At 40.9% G+C, this 23,435-nt stretch overlaps 1 protein-coding gene across 1 annotated transcript in view; it reads right to left on the reverse strand.

Annotated features, from left to right (window-relative positions):
• Positions 1 to 23,435, reverse strand: part of LOC149267387 (small RNA degrading nuclease 1-like) — a 190,409-nt gene that overhangs the window by 64,083 nt on the left and 102,891 nt on the right. The window contains exons 5-8 of the mRNA XM_089411429.1: positions 9,572 to 9,712; positions 9,308 to 9,424; positions 9,115 to 9,184; positions 8,759 to 8,859 (exon numbers count right to left, since the gene is read on the reverse strand). Of these exons, the coding sequence (XP_089267555.1) occupies positions 8,759 to 8,859; positions 9,115 to 9,184; positions 9,308 to 9,424; positions 9,572 to 9,712 (429 nt within the window). The remainder of the gene's footprint in view (positions 1 to 8,758; positions 8,860 to 9,114; positions 9,185 to 9,307; positions 9,425 to 9,571; positions 9,713 to 23,435) is intronic.

A 23,435-nucleotide genomic window follows, 5' to 3' on the forward strand; every position in this document is an offset into this window, starting at 1 on the left:
AGGAGTGATAGACATGTTGTTTTGTGCTTCACTTGAGAAGATAGAATGGAGGATTGTGTAATCATTTGGCATCCAATGCTCTTGTGGGATGAGATAGGAAATCCCATGAAAGAGTAGTTGTGGAGGACTTCTATTATTTTGGGGACTGGGGAGTCCAAGAAAAGAATAGTCCTTATGGGTCATATCCTGAGAGAACCCGAGTGGGGTATGTTCTAAGAGAGACAATGATGAGTATGTCTATAAATCATTGGTCTCACCAACATTTTGCTCTGATCTTGTGGAGAGATAGAGTTGTTAGTCAAGGCCTTGCTATATAAATGTTGGTTGGTATGATGCTATACAAATGAGTTACAAATACGAATTCTTCTTATGAGAGATTCTTCAAATTGAGAAAGTCCAAGGTACCATTATGAATACCTCCCTAGTTAAGAGGGAGTCTTGAAAAGTGTAACTAGGTTCAGTGCTCATAATGACATGTAATTATTATTTTATGTAAAGAGATGTAAATAAGATTAATGTTAATTATAATGTTGACTTGCTTCATGGGTTTCATGAGCAAGGGATTTTGTTTTTGAGTTAAGACTCCCATTGAGAGTCTTTAGGGTTTATTCATCTAGACATAAAAGAGTCATTGTCATGTAAATGAAGTCATGTTACACTTTGTAATAGGTCAATATTGTCTATGTAAAGTATCCTCCAAGAACTTGTCACCAAACCCCTTCAAGTCGGGCTACAAACTATGAAGAATCTGCAAGATGAAGTCAGCGTAAACTCTAGTTGTCAAGTCAGCCTAAAGGGAAGTGAAGAAGGGTATATATAGCCCTACTCAGCTTCATTTGGAGACACACAATTCAGACAAGCATTCACTAGAAAGGTACAAAGAGAAGGCAGAAGAAAGAGAGCTAAAAGGAGAGTAAAGAAGGAGCAGCAAAAGAGAAGTGTGACGACTCTTCTGGGACATCATCTTCTGGGTATAGCGAAGATTCTTTTGGGAAGTGCGAAGTCTGGGAAGCAGATTCTTCTAGGTAGTGCGAAGTTAAGGAAGTGAAATTCTTTTGGGCCAACAAGAGAAAGACTCTACTAAGAGATCAAAGTAGAGACCGAGGTTCTCCCTAGAAGACCTAGAGACCGAGATTCTCTAGGGAAGTTGTGAAGGTGCAGTGTAAGAGATAAAGACCAAGTTTCTCTAGAAGGAAAGGCAAAGGAAGGAAGAGGCAGAACATCAAGGTGGGTGACAAGGTTCTTGGGAGGGTACTATAGTCAAGGATCTGTGTCATGGTCTTGGTATTGGTACTTATCAATTGAAGATCAGAAGAAGAATTTTATCGGGGTTTCCTCTCAATATTTGAGAGGTTTTGGCCATGGATGGAGAAGCCTATATACAATGTCACTTGTCTTTATTTATTGGTAATTGTCTTAATGAAAAGAACACACTAAGAAGATAACAAAGAAAGATCATAAGTTAAGAAGTAAAAACATATCACAAGCAATTATTAAGCAGATAAATTGTTAACATTGAATGCCCTAGACTTCTCAACAACCCATAGGGGATTATTTCCGGGAGTGGCAATCTATGGGGAATGATTTTCGAGCTACCCTTTCCTTTAGAGACTTCTGCTAGCTTAAGCAAAACGAGAAGGGCAGAGGCATAAGGCGTTCCAACATATACAGCACAGAGCTACAGCGTACCATACGGAGGATATACCTACCCACATTCGATGGGTCTTCCAAGTGCACGACCAAGGCTTGGGTGGAGAAGCTATACACATATTTCCAGCTCAGCCGGATGACAAAGGTAGAGACCATCAAGATGCCCACTTTACATTTGGAGGGTGAAGCCCACGACTAGTGGTTTCATGGGCTGACTACACTTGGGCATGCAAGCGTGACTTCTTATGAGGACTTCACTTGGAGGGCGGTAGAGCGTTTTGACCAGAGGAACCCAGAGGCCCACTTTAGAGAGCTCACACAACTTAAACAAACCAATAGCCCTGAGCAGTACATATCAGAGTTTTTGAGGGTATCCGTGATGGTGTTGGACTTCTCAAAGGCTAGGAATGTTTACACTTTTGTTGAGGGGTTGCTTGAGCCTTTACGTGGGTTGGTGAGATCTTGCAGACCAATCACACTGTTGGAGGCTGTGATTTGTACCCAGGATTTGCAAGACGCAATCCCAAAGACCAAGGCACCAATCCCCACCACGAGGTCCTTTCCCTCCTAGGGGTCGTGACACCAACGCTCAACCACCAAGAGCCAATCAGGCCCCAAATAGAGACCCACTTAAAACCCTGCAAAAGATTTAATGTGTCCCCTTTCCCTTTGATACAACAAATCATTAGAATAGTCAAGTAAAAGAGCTTACAAATCATGGAATCAATGGGGCACCTCATGGTGGCATAACTTTCCATGGTGGTCTTTGGCGTGTACAAGTGTCTCCAAGCTCAATAAGGGGGTTAATTGTTGGACACCTAATCCTCAATGGGTTAGTGTGGAAGCCGAATGGACAAAAGGAATCCAAGAGACCTTGGGATGTGAAACCCAACGGTCACATATTGTACTATAAATGTAAATCATTTGTTAATAAAAATCGTACTCTCATGATTTATCCTTCATATTCCTTTGCTGTCCATGTGTATTTAACATGGTATCTGAGCCCGGTTATTGCTGGTCCTGCTCCAATTTGAGCCACTTGTTTTGTGGTGAGCAGAATTGCCACCTTATAGAGTGTTTTACTGTGTGCAGACCTGCGAGTTCTTCCCATTACCTGTAACGCTCCATTAATTCATTGTCTGCCAGAAATCTGCTGCCTCTCCTACCTGACCTCTGGCATTGTATACGCTGCACCTGACTCTGGCTATTTTAAGACTCTGTCTGACATTACCTGCGTTTTGTCTGCCATACCTGCACTCTCTGTCCATAAACGTTTCATAAATTTGTTGCCAGTTGTCTGACCTTTTCTGTCAAGCCTACCACAGTTACGCTGCTCGCCTTGAATGCTGCCAAACAAACCTTATAAACATTGCTGCCTCTCAGCACTATAATCGTCACATCCAGCCAATGAATTCCACGTAGCCTTTACCATTTTTTCTTGTCCATCGAATGCACAGAATCCACCACGCTTCAGCCTGCGAACGACTGCGCAAAACCGAAGGATTTCTGCGCGTACTTGGCTCGAATCCTGACAATTTCCTCTCGGAACTTCTTTGCGGCTCTGTCCTCCTCAGCCTTGTCATTCTTGGTTCCGTTGCCTGCTTCCGTGCGTCGAAGGCCTTTTCCCGCTCGTTGAGCTCATACATCATTTTCCTGCGCTTCATCAACAACTAGCTGGAGATCTTTAGCCGAAAAAAAATATAAAGGAGGATAGTGCATTCATAGGTCTTTTAAAGGCAAATCAGATACTTGGAATCACAGCTGCCCCATCACAACCTTCAGCCGAAAAAAAAATATAAAGGAGGATAGTGCATTCGTTTTGCCCTGTCGCTGAAGTCTCTGAACCAAGTTTCTTTCGACTGCAGATTGGTCTAGGATTCCATCAAAGTTTTGTTAGCGTCAAGATACTCGAATCACTCGACTTCATTGGAGATTGGTTATTTAATTATGGAACATACATTCATTTTTTGCAATCTGCGAACACAAGGAAACTGAAATTAGTTCAAGAGTTGCAGTGGAAGGACGATTTGGGGTGCTGGAGCTTCACACAGTTAAGAGTATTCAGAGGTTCAACAATTGGGGTTTAGCAGAGAATGTCAGTGTGATCTAGCACATTTTTAAGACTGTAAAAAAACGAAACGTTGTGGAGGACGCGAATAGAACCTCTGTCAGAACAGAAGTTTAACTAGGGCTTTCAAATACAAAGTTGCAGATCAATCGAAGATTCCATCAAATTTTATGAAAATGTCCTCGGTTTTGTTCGCGTCAAGAGATGTGGATCATTCGACGTCAATGAAGCCTGAATTATCATTTCCAGACTATGCAATTTGCATTGTCTTGACATTGCATACGTTGTATATGGAGACCTAGACGTGGTTTTAGGTATGTTGACTTTTCTTGAAGGCCTAAATACGTTGGAACAAGTTCTTATCGGGGACTGAAAACAATGAATTGTGTATGCGTTGAATGCCTTGGTGCGGTGTGAATCCTGCATTCATATATTCGTTAATCCTAATGCGGTCATATAAAAACCTGTGTATCTGTTCTTTCTTGCCCTGTGTTCATGGTTGTGTTGAATTTTCTGCCGCTCCTGCGCGTTGAGACTTTGACTGGCCGTGGTATACATCGAACAAATTTTCAAGGACTGTGTTGAATGGTATGGTTGTGTACAACTCTTATGTGCATTGAACCGTCGTTTACATGTTGTTTGCTTTTCGTCGCTGAGCCATTGGAATGGTCAAATATTGCTACCTTAATTAACATACCGATTTTCTTCAAAAGCGAAAGCGTTGGGGTTGAAAGAAATTTAGTTATGCACGTTTAATCATCAAAACAACAAAGCCAATGTTGATCATGAAAATGTTGAAGAAAGTCCATGCATTCATCCCAAGAAGCACTGAATGACAGATCTCAGAAAATCATTTAAATTTTGGTAAAGGAATCTACACAGGGCAGAGACACGAGCTATCACTATAGCTATAGTTGCTCCAAGTTTCTAGTCCTTCATAGGCTTGGAATCGCTGGTAACTTTGGGCAAATTGATCAAGATCTCAAGTTGAGGAAAAGAAGACATTGTCTGTCCGTAGTTCATTTGGAGTCAAAGGGATTATTGATAAAGGGACGTGGACTTGTCCTATAGCGAATCATGAACTAGTTGCAGAGTGGCACCTCTGGTAGCAGCGTACATCACTACAAATATCTTCATGCAATTATTACATAAAGTTGAAGTGGACTATTGTTTTCTTTGAAGAAAGTGGCAAGATCAGAGAATTGTGTTATAATTGTGAAGTTTTGATAGCCATCATTTAGTGAAGGAGTATTTGAAGGATCCAAGAAAGTTTGCAGTTGCTGCTGCCCCAGTTGTGGAACTGTATTTAAAACTCATTATAGTTTCTGTCTACATATATATGCATTGATTCCTTGATTCATTTGCTGCACATTTACAAAGGATTTTTCTGTGTCTTTGTACTGTGAGTGGGTGTTACTTTTACTCATTGGGTCATAGTTGTAATCAGTTTTTTAAAGGGGTGTAATTTTGACAATGGAGAATATGCCTCAAATTAATTAAATATTAGAGTTCTTAAAAACTCTGATACATTCCTCTGATCATGGTACAGTAAGAATAAGCAAAGCTTCTCTGGTTGACATTAGAACCTGTTTGTATAATGTACAAGAGAATATTGAGTTTTTGCAGCTTGAGACAAAGCTACAGCAGGAAGAATTACAGCAGTGGAGTCATCATTCTGAACCTGTTTCTGTTCAGAGGATTGAAACAGGCTCCCATAAACAGCAAGACAATAATATTACAGTTCATTCAGATTTAGTACCCCATAAAGTAGCAATTGTACATGCAGATGCAGAAACTCAGTCTGTGATTCCCAAGCCCATTATCAAACCTTGGGAACATCTTGTCCACAACAAGCACAAAACTGGTCTTGGATATGACAAGGACTTGTCCTTTCATATTCCAGACTACTCAAAGCCCATTCAGTTTCAGAATGTTGGATTCATTCATGACAGTTCACCTGCTCCTCATGACAGTTCACCTCCAGTTGTTCCAGACTCTGCCTCTCTTCCACAACAACAACAACAGATTGTGAAATGCCAACACTGTGACCGAGTTGGCCATTTGAAAGATCACTGTTTTGATCTTCATTCATGTAAGCATTGTCATAAAACCACCCATTCTTCACACAGATGCTTCAGAAACAAACGTTCTGCAAGAACAAAGATTCATCTTGGATGGATCGCTTCTTGGCAATGGGCATCAACAGCCAAGAAGATATTCCAAACACATGTCAAAACTTGTTCCACAGTATTGAATAGTCTTGCAGTTGAGTTTTCTCCATCATCTCACCTTGTATCTGACAGGGGGGGAAATGATGGTCATCTACAAGCTTCATAGCCACATCAAGCGAGCCTGAGCCACAACCTGCCACACCAGTTTCAGAGTTGTAGCCACAGACAAAGATGCCCGTGAACATGCCTTCAATTGGCAATCTGGGACACTTCCTCTAGCAGAAGACTTCAGCTTCTTGCCAGTTTTGGAAGAGTTCCAGGAACACAATTGAGAACACTTCCTCTAGAAAAAGACACCAGCTTCTTGCCAGATTTGGTAGAGTTCCAGAAATTGCATTAAGCATTCCAGAGTTTTTGGTCATCCTTAAACCATCACAGGTTGAGAATTCCCTTTTCAGGTTGAAGTTCTCCCCTTTATGCGGGGTGAGACCTCCTTTTATCGGTTGAAGGTTTCCCTTTTCAAAACAATAGGAGCACTTCCTCTAGCAGAAGACTTCAGCTTCTTGCCAGTTTTGGAAGAGTTCCGGGAACTGCACTAAGCGTTCTAGTGTTGGTGGTCATCCTTAAACCACCGCCCTTTATACCAACATTTCAGAGAGCACATTCAACCTAGTGTTGCCATGCATTTTTGCACATTTTGTATTACAGCTCTCTTCTTGGACTCATACATAACCCTTCGGATTAAGGGGGGGAATGTTGGACACCTAATCCTCAATGGGTTAGTGTGGAAGCCGAATGGACAAAAGGAGTCAAAGAGACCTTGGGATGTGAAACCCAACTGTCACATATTGTACTATAAATGTAAATCATTTGTTAATAAAAATTGTGCTCTCATGATTTATCCTTCATATTCCTTTGTTGTCCATGTGTGTTTAACATTAATCAAGGACCGTATTAGGTGTTTTCAACCTTTAAAGGGGGTGACATGTCCATGGTGCATCCATCAGGTGGCAGGTGGCAAATGATATAATAATGGACCAGAGTGGGTGTGAGGGGATGCTCCAAGCCACATGCCAGGGTAGCTATAATAAGAGAAGCCCACCTAGGAGGGAGCAAATCGTGGTTCATGAGTTACCCCAACCTTTGTTTATCCACCCTTCTTCATATGTCTTTTTCCTTTGATTGATTTTTCTTCATAACTGCTCAGGGCTCCAAGGGACGAGAGCATGATGTGTAGGATGTAGCAATAGGTAACCCCTTTTGACGTGGGGCATTTCATTGCCCACCAGGGCTTGGGACAACCATGGGTTCCTTAATCATGGAGGGGGTTCATCTACGGCCCATAGGAACCAGGGTGATGACCATGGATAAGGGGTAGAGCTCATGTTTGACTTTTGCCCACGTGTTAAATTTGTATGTCCTAACCATCTTTTGCATTTTGTCGAACATTCCCTGTTGAGAGGCCAAATTATGCTTTTTTCTTTTCTTTTTAGTTGCATCAACCTCTCGGGCATCGTTCCAGGCCTAACCTAAGGTGTGGACAAGGGGAGGGGAAGGCTAAACCTATGTGAACCCAGTGGACACATGTGGACACAAATGGGAAAAGAGATGAATGGGGCTAAAATGAGTTGAATGGAGTGATGTATATGATGTCGGGAAGCTAGTGGCCAATAAAGGATATCGCAAGTAGTCTCAACCTTAAAGCTAGTGGCCAATAAAGGATATCCCATGGGACTAGGGTACAAAGCTAATCACGAAATCAGGTAGTGGAGACAAGAATACAAACCAAGCCCACTCTTTCCATCGAATTCCCCCACCAATCCATGCCCAAAAGTGTCCATGAAAAGTAAGGAAAATTACTCAATAATACCAATGAAAAGCCATATCATTGGAGTTGTCAAGTCCACCTTCAAACATACAATCATAACAAATGGGCGAGGGACCACATGGCTGGCTCAAGTGGTGGAGATAATGGCACATTGAGCTATCTGGTGGCTGCAAGAAGCTGTTGGCTGCCATCTGAGGACCATCTAGGAGAAAATTTTCTCCTATGCATACTACCCACAGGTGGTGGGTAACAAGGCCAAAAGGAAACGATAGAAAAGAAAAGATAAAGGAGACTTTTCCTTACATTTTTAAAATTGCCATTAATTGTTCCACGAGTTTTGAGTGGTTCCAAACTCATCGGACTTCATGTGGACAGAGTAGAATTTCAAATCCATTCAGAATTCGGCAGAGCTAACAGCTTTTAGGACTTTAGGGTTGGTACAACTGCAGCATTTCCACTAGATTCTAATGTATGAGGGTATAAGGTTGGCACTAGTCAAGACCACTAAGATATGGGATTTTGCATCATTAATCATCTATAGGAGTCAATCGAGACATGGGTTTCCTTCTAAAATGTCATTTATCTCTAACGTTCTTAACTTTTTGCTTACTTTCTCATAAGATAATGTATTAGTTTGAAAAAAAAACACAGATAGTATAATTTTTGTATTTTATATAAACTACATTTCCCCTGCACACCCCCTTTGGATGGGCGAAATTTCCAGTTGTAACCAGTTCTGAAATTCATATATGTCTCCACGTTTCATGCAACTAAACTTGCACATGTTTCCATGTTTCATGCAAATAAAATTGTATATGTTTCCATGTTATGAGCAACTTAGATATAATCAAGGGTTCTTTGTTTCCCCATAAAATCTCATTTTGGAAACCAATACAACACACTCTTTCCATTTACCAGGATGAATCGCATAAATATTTTCATAAGGAATGTCATTGCATAATCAAGACATTTTTTTATGAAAAGCTAGTTGTTTGGCAGTTTATATAGCATAAGAAACGGATGAATGTAAGACATGCTTACCTTGCACAATTTACTTAAACTAGGGGTGTAGGAGCTAGGCTTATTCTGATATTGGAATATGAATGCTGTGTCAATAACTCTAGCATGGTCCACCTTCAATGCTGCATAGAAAATAGTAAAATACATCATTATCAATAAGTAATGTCGTTGAAGCTAAAGAAAATGTCACACCAACAATGAGTTGTGATATTACATCATTGTTTACCTACAAGTTTGAAATCATAGAAAAATGCCAAAAAAAATTAATGCAAATAAATTGTACCAATTATTGTGCAAGACAATAACATCAGATTACATGGCCCTTCTATTAACATAACAGTTGTCATCTTCCCAATTTAACAGCTATGATATCATACCTCTTAGGTCATGATGCACACTGTGTCCTATTACAATTGTGCTTGGTGTGAGTAAATTCTTGAGTTTCTTCTGCAAGTATGTGTACGGCCTAGTCCAAGTCAAAGAGTGATCACCAATTGAGTAAATAATAAAATGAATTTATACTAAGCTTGCCCAGTTTTTTTCACAATTATGTACACACAAGTTGACGACCTGAACATCTTTCAAATTACAGATTACACCCTCAAGATCCTCAGCAGTAACTCCTGTTATTTCCGTCAGATAGTTAATTACAGGTTTTGATGGTTTCACAAGCAGATCCATCAGAGTCTGTTATAAAATTTGAAGAAAAAAAATCAGTGTTTCCAGCAAATAAATGAAAAACAAAGATCTCTATCAAATCTTACAACATGAATAGAGATAAAAGTAATCTTGCTCAGAGCAATAAACAAGTTTTCATGCATATGTACAATTTACCTCTAAATTTTGATCAACCGCACAAACTTTCACAACTTCCTCTGATCCATCTTCACATCGGACCATCTCACAATCTATAGATATCAACCTTTCTGAAGTGCTTGAATTTGGTAACTTCCTCAATTTTGTTACCAGCCATCCCTGAAAATACATTATACCAACAATTACAGTAAGTCCAAATCAAAAGGCAGCAACATCTTATGAAGCACTCCCATACCTAAAAGCTGAGAAGAACAATGTTGTAAACAGACAAGCACAGTGAAACAAAATCACCCGAGTCAAGTCTGCACAATATTCATCTTGGCCAAGGAGTTAAACTCGACCCAGGACTCAGCAAAAACTTGTGATTTAACCAGGCAATGACTCAACATATTGAAAAATATTAAAAGATATAAAAAAATTTAAGGAAAAAAAAATGTGTACATTGAATTTAGATTAGACATGAGAGATTAAACATCAAAATTCATCCATAACATCCAAACTCGTCCTCCAAAAGGGAATGCAAAATTCTTCAGCAAACTACTAATCCCAAATCTAAGTGATGATGATGAAAATGAATCACCTCACTTGTATTTATACAATCACTAATGAGTTCAATTTGCCTAATTTGGCCTAATTGAGCCCGAAATAATAAAATAATGTGCAATAATAACATCCCTTGCTGACAAGCCCACCAAGATAGATCAATAACGTAAGAATAAGCCTCTCAAGAGGGTAGAATGATCAATAAAGTGAGTTGTTGGGCCTTTGAGGGGGGCTAATGAAGTCCAAAGTGTGCCATGATGTAAGAATGGACCTCAAACATAGTGGACAAGGGGTTGGCCCCTTGTTTTTCAAGCAAATCCTTGTGATGCTCCCAGCAGGTACCTGGGACACAAGGACATCCTCATGGGTCTTCAAGTGGATCAAAATGTTTGTAAACCATCTGTAATCTTAGAACATCTGTCAAGTGTATGATGCAAGTGTGGAGTCGGATGGGCATGGTGAACCAAGTGCATCATCCTAATCCAAAAAGTGGAACACGAGCAATCAATAAGTGGTGATGGGATCCATGAAGTACATCTCTAATATGGTGGAGGCCCATGGCTCTCAACGCTCACCCTACAAGTGCCAATGTGGTCTTCTGGAGGGCTAGGACCCTGTATAGGGAGACCAAGCCCCAAATGGAGACCCACCTACAATCCTGCATAAGATCCAAAGCATCCCCTTGCCCTCCAATACAACAAATCATTAGAATAATCAAGTAAAAGAGCTTACAAGTCATGGAATCAATGGGGCAGTTCATGGTGGCATGTCCTTCCATAGTGGGCTTTGGCATGTACAAATTGTTGATTTTTGGGTAGCATCAGATGTGCTCTAGCTCCGAAATTTTGTGGAGGGGCTAGAACACATGAAATCTCAAAACCCTAGAAATCGTTTGGAGAAATTCCACCCAAATTGTATTTTATTAAAATAATTAATATTTGTAATGGGGTTCCTAAGTCTAAACTTAGGAAAATTAAAATATTAATGGGTATTAATGAAAATATGGGTGAGAAGCTTCTAAGAGACGAAGATCAAGTCTAATTTAATCTTAGCCATTGATTAGAGATTAGATCATGGTCGTTGATTTCTCAACAGGAAGAGTATAAAGGAAGGTTTGGGGTCAGTTGGAGAGAACACACAGAGAGATTGAGGAAATCGATTTTTTGAGGTGAGAAGTTCTCAAGAGGAAAACCGATTAGGGAGATCTTGCAGAAGGGCAGTTCGACAGAGGGACTTCAGTCCAAGGCCAAGAATACATAGCAGAGAAGTAACATAGCATCCGGGGGAGATAGCGCAGCTCCAGAAAGGGTGACACAGAGGTTGGAGGGTTGACGCAGTCACTTAGAGGCAGCACTGGGGTTTCTATGAGGTAGATCAAGCAGCAGTTCAACGAATTGATTTCAAAGCGAAAAGGCTCACTAAGAAGGTGACACAGTTCCAGCGCAAAGCTTGGAGCATCCATTGCTGCACAACACTAGGGACAGCATAGTCACCTGTGGAGTTTGTTCATCCAGTTGTTGGATTCGCCAAAATATATGTCTCCAGATAGAGGTACTTCTGTCGGGTTTATTCTCTGTTGGGTGAGCCATATTTGGCACCCTAGTTGTATTCAGAAATATGCTTAATAATAAAATCCTCATATTTTTTGCACTGGTTTTCCTGCATTGGATTTTTCCAGGGACGTTTAATCCAAAAATAAGTGTGGCCTTTGTGTGGTTGTCTCATTTAATTTTCAATACTTGATCTGTATATTGGTTTAGGCTGCAGTGTATTTGCATTAATATTTTCTGAATAATCTGTAAATAACTTGTTAACCTGAAAAACACAAGTAGGTAATGCAAATCATTTTACTGCAGTAGGATTTCTGGTTTGTTAGATTCAAAAATTTTCACACAAATGTCTCCAACCTCAATGAGGGGGTTAACCAAGGACCTTATTAGGTGGTTTCAACCAGTGTTGCAAGAACCTCCCCCCCCAAACAATCCAAAGGCAGAACCGTGTCCTGTACAGATCTGCCACCGATCTTTCAGCGAAACCGCGGATCGGAAAATCAATCCGCAGTTCCTCTTTTTTGGCGATTCCTGCAAAATTGGATCCATGGGGCCCGATCCGCGGCTCCTACTGCCCGATTTGTAGTTCCTATTGCCCGATCTGCAGATCCAGAAAGGATCGAGTGCGGATCTGTGAAGGTTTGGGTGTGTATCGACCGCAGATCGTGAGCAAATCCGGGAGAAGTTGGACAGTTCCTCGGGGCCTTCTTTGTTTTTCTTTTTTGGAAGTTTTGAATTGTTCTATGAGGAACTACACTTTCTGAATAATCCCAAAGTGCCCCTTGATGCTCCCTAAATGCTTCCTAGATGCTCCTAATGGTAATGTTAAATTCTTGAAGTAAAAGTGACATTCTCCTTTATCTTTCATTTTCATCCTTTTACTTAAATTTTTAATATCACCATGAAATGACTTGGGATGTTTGAGAGTGGTTCGAACCTCATCAGACTTCATATGGAGAAAATAGAATTTCATATCCCATTCAAAATTCAACAAACTTAGCAGTTTTCAAGATACATGGGATTGTGGTGCTTCATTGGATTATATCATGTATGAGGGCATGTGATTGGCATTTAATCAAGAGCAACAAGCCCTATATGTACCCTAGTGTTGGTGTTATTGATTGTTGAACTCCTTTGTCATGGCCTTAGCAATTATGTACCCCTCACTCAAGTCAAAATCATTGATCGGGCATGTTAAGCTTTCTCTACCATATTATAAGGCTTGGATTAAGCTATTTGATCAAAACTAGGCAATGTTGACTAAAAACCCTATAGATGGTTGATGTTGGAATAATTAATCATTGATGTACAATGGATGCCATATCTATCTTGATTTATGTAAAAATATGCATGTTTTCATGTCTTCTACAACTAATTTGGTATTTGGGATGTTTGTTTTGAATATGCAAAAAAAAATATAAATATATATATAGTAGATGCCTTGCTTTCTAGATTTTTGGAAAATGACGCTTCCGCGTCCCTGCTTTGTGCAACATTGGTTTCAACCTTTAAAGGGGGTGACATCTCCATGGTACATACCTCAAGTGGTACGTGGCAAATGATATAGTAATGGAACAAAGTGGGGATCAAGGGAATCATCCAGACCACATGTCATGGTACAAGGGTATCCATAATAAGGGAAGCCCACACCTCGGTATATGAGTATAGGAGGGAGCAAATCATGGTACATGAGTTACCCCGACCTTCGATTTTCCACCCTTCTTCATATGCCATTTTCCTTTGATTGATTTTTCTTCGTAATTGCTCAGGGCTCCAGGGGATGAGAGCATGTTGTGTAATATATAGCAGTGGATACCCCCTTTAAGGTGGGGCAATTCATCGCCCACCAAGGGTTGGGACAATCATGGGTTCCTTAATGATGGAAGGGGCTCATCTAGGGCCCATAGGAACCAAGGTGATGGCCATGGATAAGGGGTAGAGCTCATGTTTGGCTTTTGCCCACGTGCTAAATTTGTATGTCCCGACCATCTTTTGCATTTTGTGGTACATTTCTTGTTGAGAGTGGCTAAATAATGCATTTTCTTTTCTTTTTAGCTGCATCAACCTCCGAGCCATCATTCTAGGCCCGACCCAAGGTGTGGACAAGGGTAGGGGGAGGCTAACCCTATGTGGACTCAGTGGACACATGTGGACCCGGATGGGAAAAGAGATGAATGGGGCTAAAATAAGTGGAAGGGAGTGATATATATCGTGTCGAGAAGCAGGAACACGCAACCAAAATCGGGATTTCCCATGTGGTGTGAACCCTAAAGCTAATGGCCAGGAAAGGAGATCCCATGGGACTAAGATACAAGGCTAACCACAAAACTGGGCAATGGAGACAAGAGTACAGACCTAACACACTCTTTCCGCTAAATCCCCCAACCAATTCATGCCCAAAAGTGCCCACGACAAGTAAGGAAAATTACTCAACTATACTAACGAAAAGCCATACCTTGGGGGTCGGAAGGTCCGCCTTCAAACATACAATCATAACAAGTGGGCGAGGGGTTGCATTGTTGGCTCAAGTGGCGGAGATGATGGCACATCGAGCTATCTAGTGGCTGCAAGGGGTTGCTGATTGCCTGCGGAGGACCATCTAGGAGAAAAAATTTCTCCTATATACACCACCCACACATGGTGGGTAACACAACCCAAGGGAGAGAACAAATGGACAAGTCTCTCTCTCTCTCTCTTAAGATTAATCTCCCCGACCAAATCCATAAGTCTCTCAGCAACAACCCAAGGGAGAGATCAGATATACAAGTCTCATCGTAAGGGAAGATACATAGCATCAAACTCATCCCATAATCCAAAACCCAATGGCATCAAGGTCAATGTCCAACCAATCAATGGGATCAACCAATATCATTCATGAGGCCAAACTCTCCAACCATATGCAATGGTTTCTCAATCAAGCTCAATAACCCAAGAGAATATACACAAGGTCCATCTCCCCAAACTTAAACAAAGGCCTCTCGATCCACGACCGAAGGGAGCAATCCGTATCTCAGCCTCAATCTCATGAACTATATAGTCTCTCGATCCACGACCCAAGGGATAGAACTCATCCTTCTCGACCAAACGCATTAGCCTCTCAGTCAACGAACCAAGGAAGAGAACTTGAGATCAATCCCCCGACGAATCCACTGGTCTCGCAGTAAGTACCTAAGGGAGAGATCACAAAATCAGTGTCCCCGATCTTACTCATTGGTCTCTCAGTGATCATGACCCGAGGGATCACTTCATGCCTCAAAACCAAGCTCTCGACCAGACTCATTGGCATCTTGGTCAACTAACCTAAGGGAGTGACAATCTTCCTGACCATAATCTATGGCCTCTCAGCTATAGCCCAAGGAAGATTCATGATGTTATACAATCAACGCTTCCTCTCTCCAAGAGGGATTCTCAATCATTTCATGCTTCTCTTAAAAGCAAACAAGCTTCATTTGGGATAATGGCCTTGTCGAAACATCCACAACCTGCTCATCAATAGAAATGTATTTGAGCCTTACAGTTCTTATTTGGACAGCATCCCGATTATAGTGACACTTGATCTGAATGTGCTTCGACCTATCATGAAAAATAAGGTTCTCATAAAGCTTCACATAGCTTTGATTGATACAATATATCACAGTCGATTCCAACACTTGATCACACAAACCAGCAAACAACTTACGAAGCCAAACAACTTCACAACAAGTTGAACAAGCAACTATATTCTCAACTTCAGTCGAACTAAGAGAAACAAACTTTGGTTATTTCCTGACCACGAAATCATAGCAGAGCCCAAACTAAAATAGAAACCAGAAGTGCTCTTTCTATTATCAATGCATCCATCCCAATCAGCACCAATAAAACTATGCAACTACCATTTTCCATTAGAAACAATTCTTAAACAATAATCAATGGTGCCACACAAATATCTCAATATATGTTTTGTTGCAACCCAATGCACATGTAGAGGCTCAACCAAGAATTCGGCTCAAAGTGTTCACAACATAGGTCGAATGGTGTTGTCATTCATGCCAACATTGGTTCCTAAATGCTCTTAATATATGTCTAGATTGCATTAAATGAAGCTCCAATGGGCCCTAGAAATCCCCAAAAGCCTCACACTTGTTGATGATTTTGAGAATGAAGATTGGTATATTTGCTCTGGAGACCTTCATCAATTGATGCTCCTTGTCATGTTGATTCTAACAATATGTGGCACATCACAAAGGTCCTCACGGTTTGAGAAATATGCTTGATAAAGAATGAAGCTACCTTCTTGTGGTCAATGTCCCCATAAGCTAGATGATGTGGCAGTTTATTATTAGCTGGTAAATCATGAAAAAACAAATTAAATATTTTATGGCTAAAGTATTTCATTGAGGATATTAAAAATTTAAATTCAAATCAAATGTTAAAGTCAACCTCATTTTTATCTGGGTTTTTTGGCTCCAATACAAATTATATTTGAATGTCAGTCTCCCTCTATTTTGCAAGTTGGCTCCAACTGAGCAAGGCCTAGTCGAATCTTCCATCTAGTATAAATAAGGGTCATCCCTATTTCAATAGTGCATCAAATTTGCATTCTGTGATCTAAGCATTAGAAGAAATTTCACCCTAAAATTGCGCATGAAATTTTCATGTAACTTCCATGTCATAATATGTATACCAGTCAAAATCCTTTAAATTTAGAACGAAGTACATGTAAATATTTTGGAGGGAAAAGAGGAAAACTACTTTTTTTAATTGTATTTTTGGCTTATACCCTTATAGGTTTACTCAAATTTCAAGTGTAAACACTCCTTGGATGTGGAATTAAATTCATAACTTCTATTTTATTATTTTAACTATTATTTTATTGGCTCAAATTTCCTCTAAAGGTAATTGTAGCCTTGGAATAGTCTTGAAGATCAAATTGAAAGTCGATTTTTGTGAAGATCGGTTTGGGCTAATGGCATATCTCTTGGGAATGGTTTTCATTGGGTTTTTGAATGTGTTTTGTAGGAGGTTCTGAAAGAATTTGCATCCTAGACAAAGGATCAAACTATGACTTTTTGTCGCTTTTGAAGCTGATTCAAAGAGTACTATTTGGCCTATTACCTTTGACCTGAAACAATGAAGCAATGCCTATGGGTTTTGTTCTGCCTATGAACTTTGATCCTCTGTTAGTGCATGGCTCTGAGTTTGTTCTGAACCAGTTCGAAACCCCTCTTTGATGTGTCTCCAAACCTGGTTTGAAGGCAGACTGAAAGAAAATTTTCGACCCCTCCTTGAAGATTAATTATGAGGCTCTTCCTATGAATCTACTAAAGTTTGTATCACTGGAGGTGTTTCAACGCTTTTTAATGTATCTTCAATTTTTATCAATGTAGGTCTTCTCATAAGTATGATTAATATGTACTCGTTGCATGTGGAATTTAATCCCGCATCCAACGCGTGTCTACATTTGAAAATTGAGTAAACCTAAAAGGGGATAATCCAAAAATACAATTAAAAAAAGTAGTTCTCTTCTTTTCCTTCCAAAATTCATAACTTCTATTTGATTATTTTAACTATTACTTTATTATTTTTCTTTTGGAGGCCATTTTAGGTTCAAATTTCCTATAATGGTAGTTGCAGCCTTGGAGTAATCATAAAGATCAAATTGAAGGTCGATTTTTGTGAAGATCGGATTGGGCTTATGGCATATCTCTTGGGAATGGTTTTCATTGGATTTTTTAATGTGTTTTGCAGGAGGTTTTGAAGGAATTTGAATGCTAAACAAAGGATCAAACTATGGTTTTTGTCGCTTTTAAAGATGATTCAAAGAGTCCTACTTGACCTATTACCTCTGATCTGAAGCAGTGAAGCAACTTCTAACGGTTTTGTTCTGCCTGTGAACTTTGGCCCTCTATTAGTGCATGGCTCTGAGTTTGTTCTGAACCAGTTCGAAACCCCTCTTTGATGCGTCTCCAGACCTAGTTTAAAGGCAGACTGAAAGAAAATTTCTGGCCCCTCTTTGAAGATTAATTCAGAGGCTCTTCCTGTGAATCTACTAGGGTTGTATCATTGGAGGTGTATCTTCCTATGGCTCTGTAATAGGGCACATTCTGAACAGTTCAAGAATCCCTTTTTGACCTAGATCTGAAGCTTGAGCCAAGGTTATTATTCGGCCCTCAATTTCAAAAGTGTATCTTGCATTTGACATGTATTTGGCCCTGTTGAAAAGTGTAATGTTATGAATATAATTCATAACAAGTGACATAAATAAAATTAATGTAAATATTAAATAATCAAATATTAGTTATGTTAAATAGTCATTAAGTTAAGTGAAAAGACATATCTAAAAGACACGCCCAGTCACGAAAGTTCAAAGGACACCTGCTGAGGTATATATAGGCGGGTCATTGTAAACATTCATCACTTATACATTTTATATATATAATAAATTATTATTATTAAATACCTCTTGTGTATTTTTACATTTAAGTCTTCAAGCTATCGGTTTTTATGCTTCAATGGTATCAGAGCCATGGCACACATTATAATCATGCGAGTCTTTGCATGTTGTTCGCCGCACAATGTGCCATTACGTTCACGTCCAGAATAGGTTAAGCAATTTAGTGAAATTCAAGAAGCATTTCATCGTTTAGAAAAATCATTTGCAGAAGTTAAAGCACGTCGAAAGGAAATCGATAATAAAGATAATAGCAACAGTGAAAAAACGAAACAAGCTGAAGAAGGAAAAGAAGATGTTGCTCAAAACGATCATAATGACAAAAATGAAGATCTACAAGATGCACAAGATCATAGTGTTGTAAATGAAAATGATCCGGATGAAGATGATGTGGATGAGGACTATCTTGGGAAACAAGAAGATGAACAGATATCAGAATTAGAAGAAGCTAACGTTTTGAAGAATAAACTTCTATGTTACGACTGCAATGAAAAATCACAGGAAACTATTATTGACAATCAAAGTGATTACTTAGATATCGATGGGAACTCTTGGTTATCACCTAAGGAGAAGAAGGAGTTACAGAGAAAGGAACTTGAGGACACTGAAAATGTAAGCCAGGGAAGAACAATCATGTTGCAAGATCCAGCGGGTGGAGAAATTCCAATTGCTACTGAAGATGATATTCATCAAGTAGATGCATCTTCCCGCAGAGGAAAATTCCAAAAGTTTCGTGTAAACCCAAGTCCAAACATCAAAACACACCCAATTTATATTGATGTTGGAAAATCTCCACAACGCATTAACTCTAGAAGTAATGGAATCCCAGACAGCATGAAAGATTTCTTCAATAAAGTCACTCAGCCCTTCTCATAGAAATCTCAGACCTTGGTCTTAACCAACTTAGGCTCGAATTACTACACAGATGTTATTAGCTGGAGGGCCATCATACTGAGCTAACTCGGATCTCACCTTAAATGCCACAAAGGACTACTGTAATTAGGACTTCTTTCAAATTGTTCAATAGACTCGAAATTGATCTCCTTTCACAAAGGCTCGGACTAGATTCCCTATTCAAACTTGTCACGTCATTAACAAACTCGGACTCTAACTTGGATTACCTTTACCACAAAGAGAGAATTTGGTCCATACCTTAGAGATGATTCAGATCAAAATGGCTCATGCAGACCTTCAATCTCTTCCATAGAGTGTACAGAATTTTGCTTGTTTCCACAAAGATATAACCATTGACTTCTCACAAAATTTGGATGTCTCTTTAGACTGCTCTTCAAACAACCTTGCTCTAATACCATGTAGATTTTAGTAAAAACAAACTAGAAATTTTTTCTTTTCAAGGTAACTACTTCAAATGATTCATTAGCATTAGTCCCATAGAGCATTCAATATCATCAAGCAGTTATACATAAGAAAATTTAAACCATTAAACATGAAAGAGCAGTAAAAATCACAATGAGACAATGAGACAAGAGACATAGGAAATTAGGCAAGCGGCCAGGGCAAAACCCAGAAATCTTTCCTTATGAGAGAGAGTCAATGTTCATCAATCCATCTAGAAATACAACATCAAAATAATAGCTAACCAGAGATAAGAGACCTCCCACAAGTGCCAAGCCACCAAGTCATCTTCTTTCTTCTTCTTCTGATTTTCGGCCTCATCCTCCTTCCATCTTCGTTAGAACAGAGATCAAATAAAGATAATTTGATGTGCAAATGAAAGGGAGAGCTCTCATATATATAGTCTTCAAAGGGGGCTCGAATAAGTGCCTCCAAGGGGCCAGGCTGACTTGATCAAGGGACCGACTTAACACTTGTCGGGTCATAAATATGAATTCAAATTTTCCTTTTTCTTAAATGATGAAAATATCGACCATGGCTACTAAATTTCCAACACAACACATCCTTCAAGTCCAAAGAGTTGCCTAACTCAAGTTGGACTAAAATTGAACCAATTCCAGCTAATGAACACTTGGCATCGTCACCAAGCTCCACCTGCATTGCTAAGCCTTGCTCTGTGAGGCTCATAAACAATTGACAGACTAATGTCATATGACCAGATGCCCCACTATCTACATACCATACGTTCATTCAAATTGTGCTTGTAGAAAGGCAAGAAAATAATAAGAACTCCACAAATTTGCCACAAACTCACTCATCTAAGTTTCTCCTGAGGTCGCCACCTGCTTTTGTTGTTGCTTCCCCTTTCCCTTCTTCTTTGGACACTGTAAAGCATAATGTTTGTGCTTGTGACATATGAAGTACTTGAATTTACTCAATCTCTTCGTCTTCTCTAGTTGTGAGGTTGAGTCTTGACTCTTTCCTTTACCTTTACTAGAACCCTTTCATTTACCCGCCCTTGTTTGAACGATTAGGGCCAGGTTCTTGTCACCTCCCTTCTTGTTGGCTTTACACTCCATCAGAGTCTCTTCTTGAATACATGTCCCATAGTCTCTCAAAGTTTAGAAGCTTCTCGCGAGCACAAACCCCCATAAACAAATGGTTTCCAGGAATAAGAGAGAAATAACCATTCTAGTTATGAGACAATGAGTCCGATAAATCTCTCTAAAAGACATCTTCTTACTCAACCTACAAGCCTAAAATGAGGCATTTTTGAAACATAGGGCTTTTGGGCTTGCTAGTGCCACATATGCTTGTCATCATACAAATTTGAACCCCCTAGTGCAAATCTCTCACAAGGTAGTAAGCTTGAACGTAACTCGGAAGAGTTGCCACAATCACCTAGACAACTAATTTTCTCTTTCTAGGTTGGGAAAACCCAACACAAGGAAGATTCCCTAGTAGCAATTAAGGTTTCAAGTTCCTAAGGCAAGAGAAACCAAGCCTAAGGCTACCTATGTTACTATCCAATTAAAACTAATATTGAATGATAAGGGTCTTAAGGGTCAAGTTGATTAATTAAGATTATTTCGGTATCTGAATTAATGGTTCAATTAGGCAAGTTTGGGTGTGTTATGATGTAAATCTTATGTGTATTAACCCTCCCAAATTCCATAACTAGAAATTAATCAATGCTACTGTAAAACTTGCCTAAAAAAGTGAATTGAAATGAACCGTAAACAAGTAAATTGCTGTCGTAAGCTTCAGCACTGTAAAATGATATGAAATTATAGTTTTTCTTAGAATAAACAAGAGGTCGATTTGGGATAGGATGGGAGCTCTGACGGAGATTACAAGTCGCGACCGCGAGGGTTTCGGGTAGCCGCATAACGGAGCTGCAGGCCCACAGACCGGCGCTGGAACCGGACGGTAGGGTTTGGAATAGCTGACAGATCAGACCTCGACGACGGACAGTAGCTGTTTTTGACCGGTATGGAGGATAACAGGGATACGGACCTCGTGGATTATTCCGAGGATCCGCTAGAAGGGCAAATTATATTCCAAAACCCTAATGCGGCGACTCCGGGTTTCGTTCCGCCGACAGCTGAAGAAGCATGCGCTCAGGATTGCACGCCGGTGGTTACCCTGCCGAATCCATCCGCCCCGTCGATCGGTCTGGAGGCACCGCCTCTCTCACCAGGAACAGCCTTCCTCCTCACCACTCTCTCGCCTGATTCCTTGGCTTTCGATCCGATCTCATCGCCGCCGCACGATACCACTACTGCTCAAGCGGATCTGAGGGAGACAGCGCCAAAGCCGCTACAGGATAATGGGTCGAAGCCATCAGGTTGTTTCGGCACTCCGGTCATAAACGTAAAACCCACAAAACCCTTGCCACCGACTGGGGTCACAAATCCGCATGTAGATCACCCGTCGGTGCCCCGCACAAAGAAGCGGAAATCGAAGTGTATCAGGGCGACGACGAAAGACATCACCATAGCCTTCGGCGACTCTTCAGATTTTGGGGAAACTATGGCATTGGCACGGACGGTCCTAGTTGGACATGTGCGGGGGCGTACTTTCTCGGCGGATAGACTGATGCGTTGGGTGAAAGAAATCTGGGGTGCCCTGCTCTCAGAAATGCCAGAGGTCCAGGTTCTCCCACGAGGGTGGTTCTCCCTCCACTTTGCGAACGAAGGTCACACGGATGTAGTACTAGAAAGATACTGGCATATTGAAATGGCACCTGTGTTATTGAAGCGCTGGAGTCCTCTATTCGATCCCGAACGCGAACAAATTGGAGCAGGGCCACTGTGGGTGCGCCTGCCAGGGCTTCCATTACAATACTGGAGCGAGGAAGCGTTCACCAGAATCGGGAATGCTTTGGGAACATATTTAGACCATGATCGATCTTATGTCGAAACAAGGAAAAGAACTGTGGCTCGGGTTCTGGTGCATCTGGACACTCGAGAGGGATTGGAGGAAAAAATCACATTGCAATGGGGAAAGCACTGCCGCACACAGATTCTGGATTATGAAGGGGTCCCCTTCCGCTGCAATCGGTGCCACCAAGTGGGACATCTCTTTAAGGACTACCCATTGAACAAAAGCCTGGATAGCTCTCCAAAAATCACCCCCATTGCATCCAGAGGGACCTCTCCGCCCATTCCCCGACCGCCGCAGGGCTTCGCGGCATCTCAAGGCTCCCCGGGGAATTCAGCGCTGAACAAGAAGGACTCACCCTCGCCTCCACTGAATCGGGCTCGGGCTGCAGCAACAGCCGCGCAGGCCTCGGGTTCTTCGCTTATCTCTCCCTTTATCTCTATAGATCGATCATCTGATCTTGTAAATTCTTTTGCATTTTCCATGGCGCAATGCTCTATTCCCCCGCCTCCTCTGATCCCATCCACTACTCCACCTACTCTGTCTCTCACATCCTCGCCCCCCTCAAATTCATCTTCCAGGCAAATTCCCTCCCACCCATACTCCCTTCGCCCTCGGACCTCACAGACGGAACCCGCTGATACACAGATCGGGCTGGGTATTGTCCCATCGGGTGCGGGATCATTATCCACTCGGGGAAGAAAATATGATCTCAATAAAGCCATTAGACGCGCTGGAGTGGAGGTCGCATCTGGGCGACAATCCACCATTGTCGGGGTCCTTAGAGCAACAAAACCCCCGAAGCAGGGTCCCCCATGAAGTGCCTCTCCTTCAATTGTAGGGGTCTGGCTAGCCCCCCTAAAAAACTAGCTCTCAAACGACTTTTTGAGGTCGAATTGCCTGATATCATTCTTCTCCAAGAAACTCTTGGCCCTGCTGAGTCCATTTCCCTTTCCCTTAGTAACTTGTCGTCAAAATGGAAGTTTCTGGCAATGGATGCTAATGGTAGATCGGGAGGACTGGCGATAGGGTATAACTCTAAGACCATCAGATTGGACTCCTCTTGGGGCGGCCAAGGTTTCATGGGGGTGGACATCTTCTCAATGGACCTGGGCCTTAC

This window comes from Pinus tabuliformis, chromosome 6 (assembly GCF_031772625.1).
Source record: "Pinus tabuliformis cultivar Carrire ecotype Pingquan chromosome 6, CPIR1, whole genome shotgun sequence".
Taxonomy (NCBI): Eukaryota; Viridiplantae; Streptophyta; class Pinopsida; order Pinales; family Pinaceae; genus Pinus; species Pinus tabuliformis.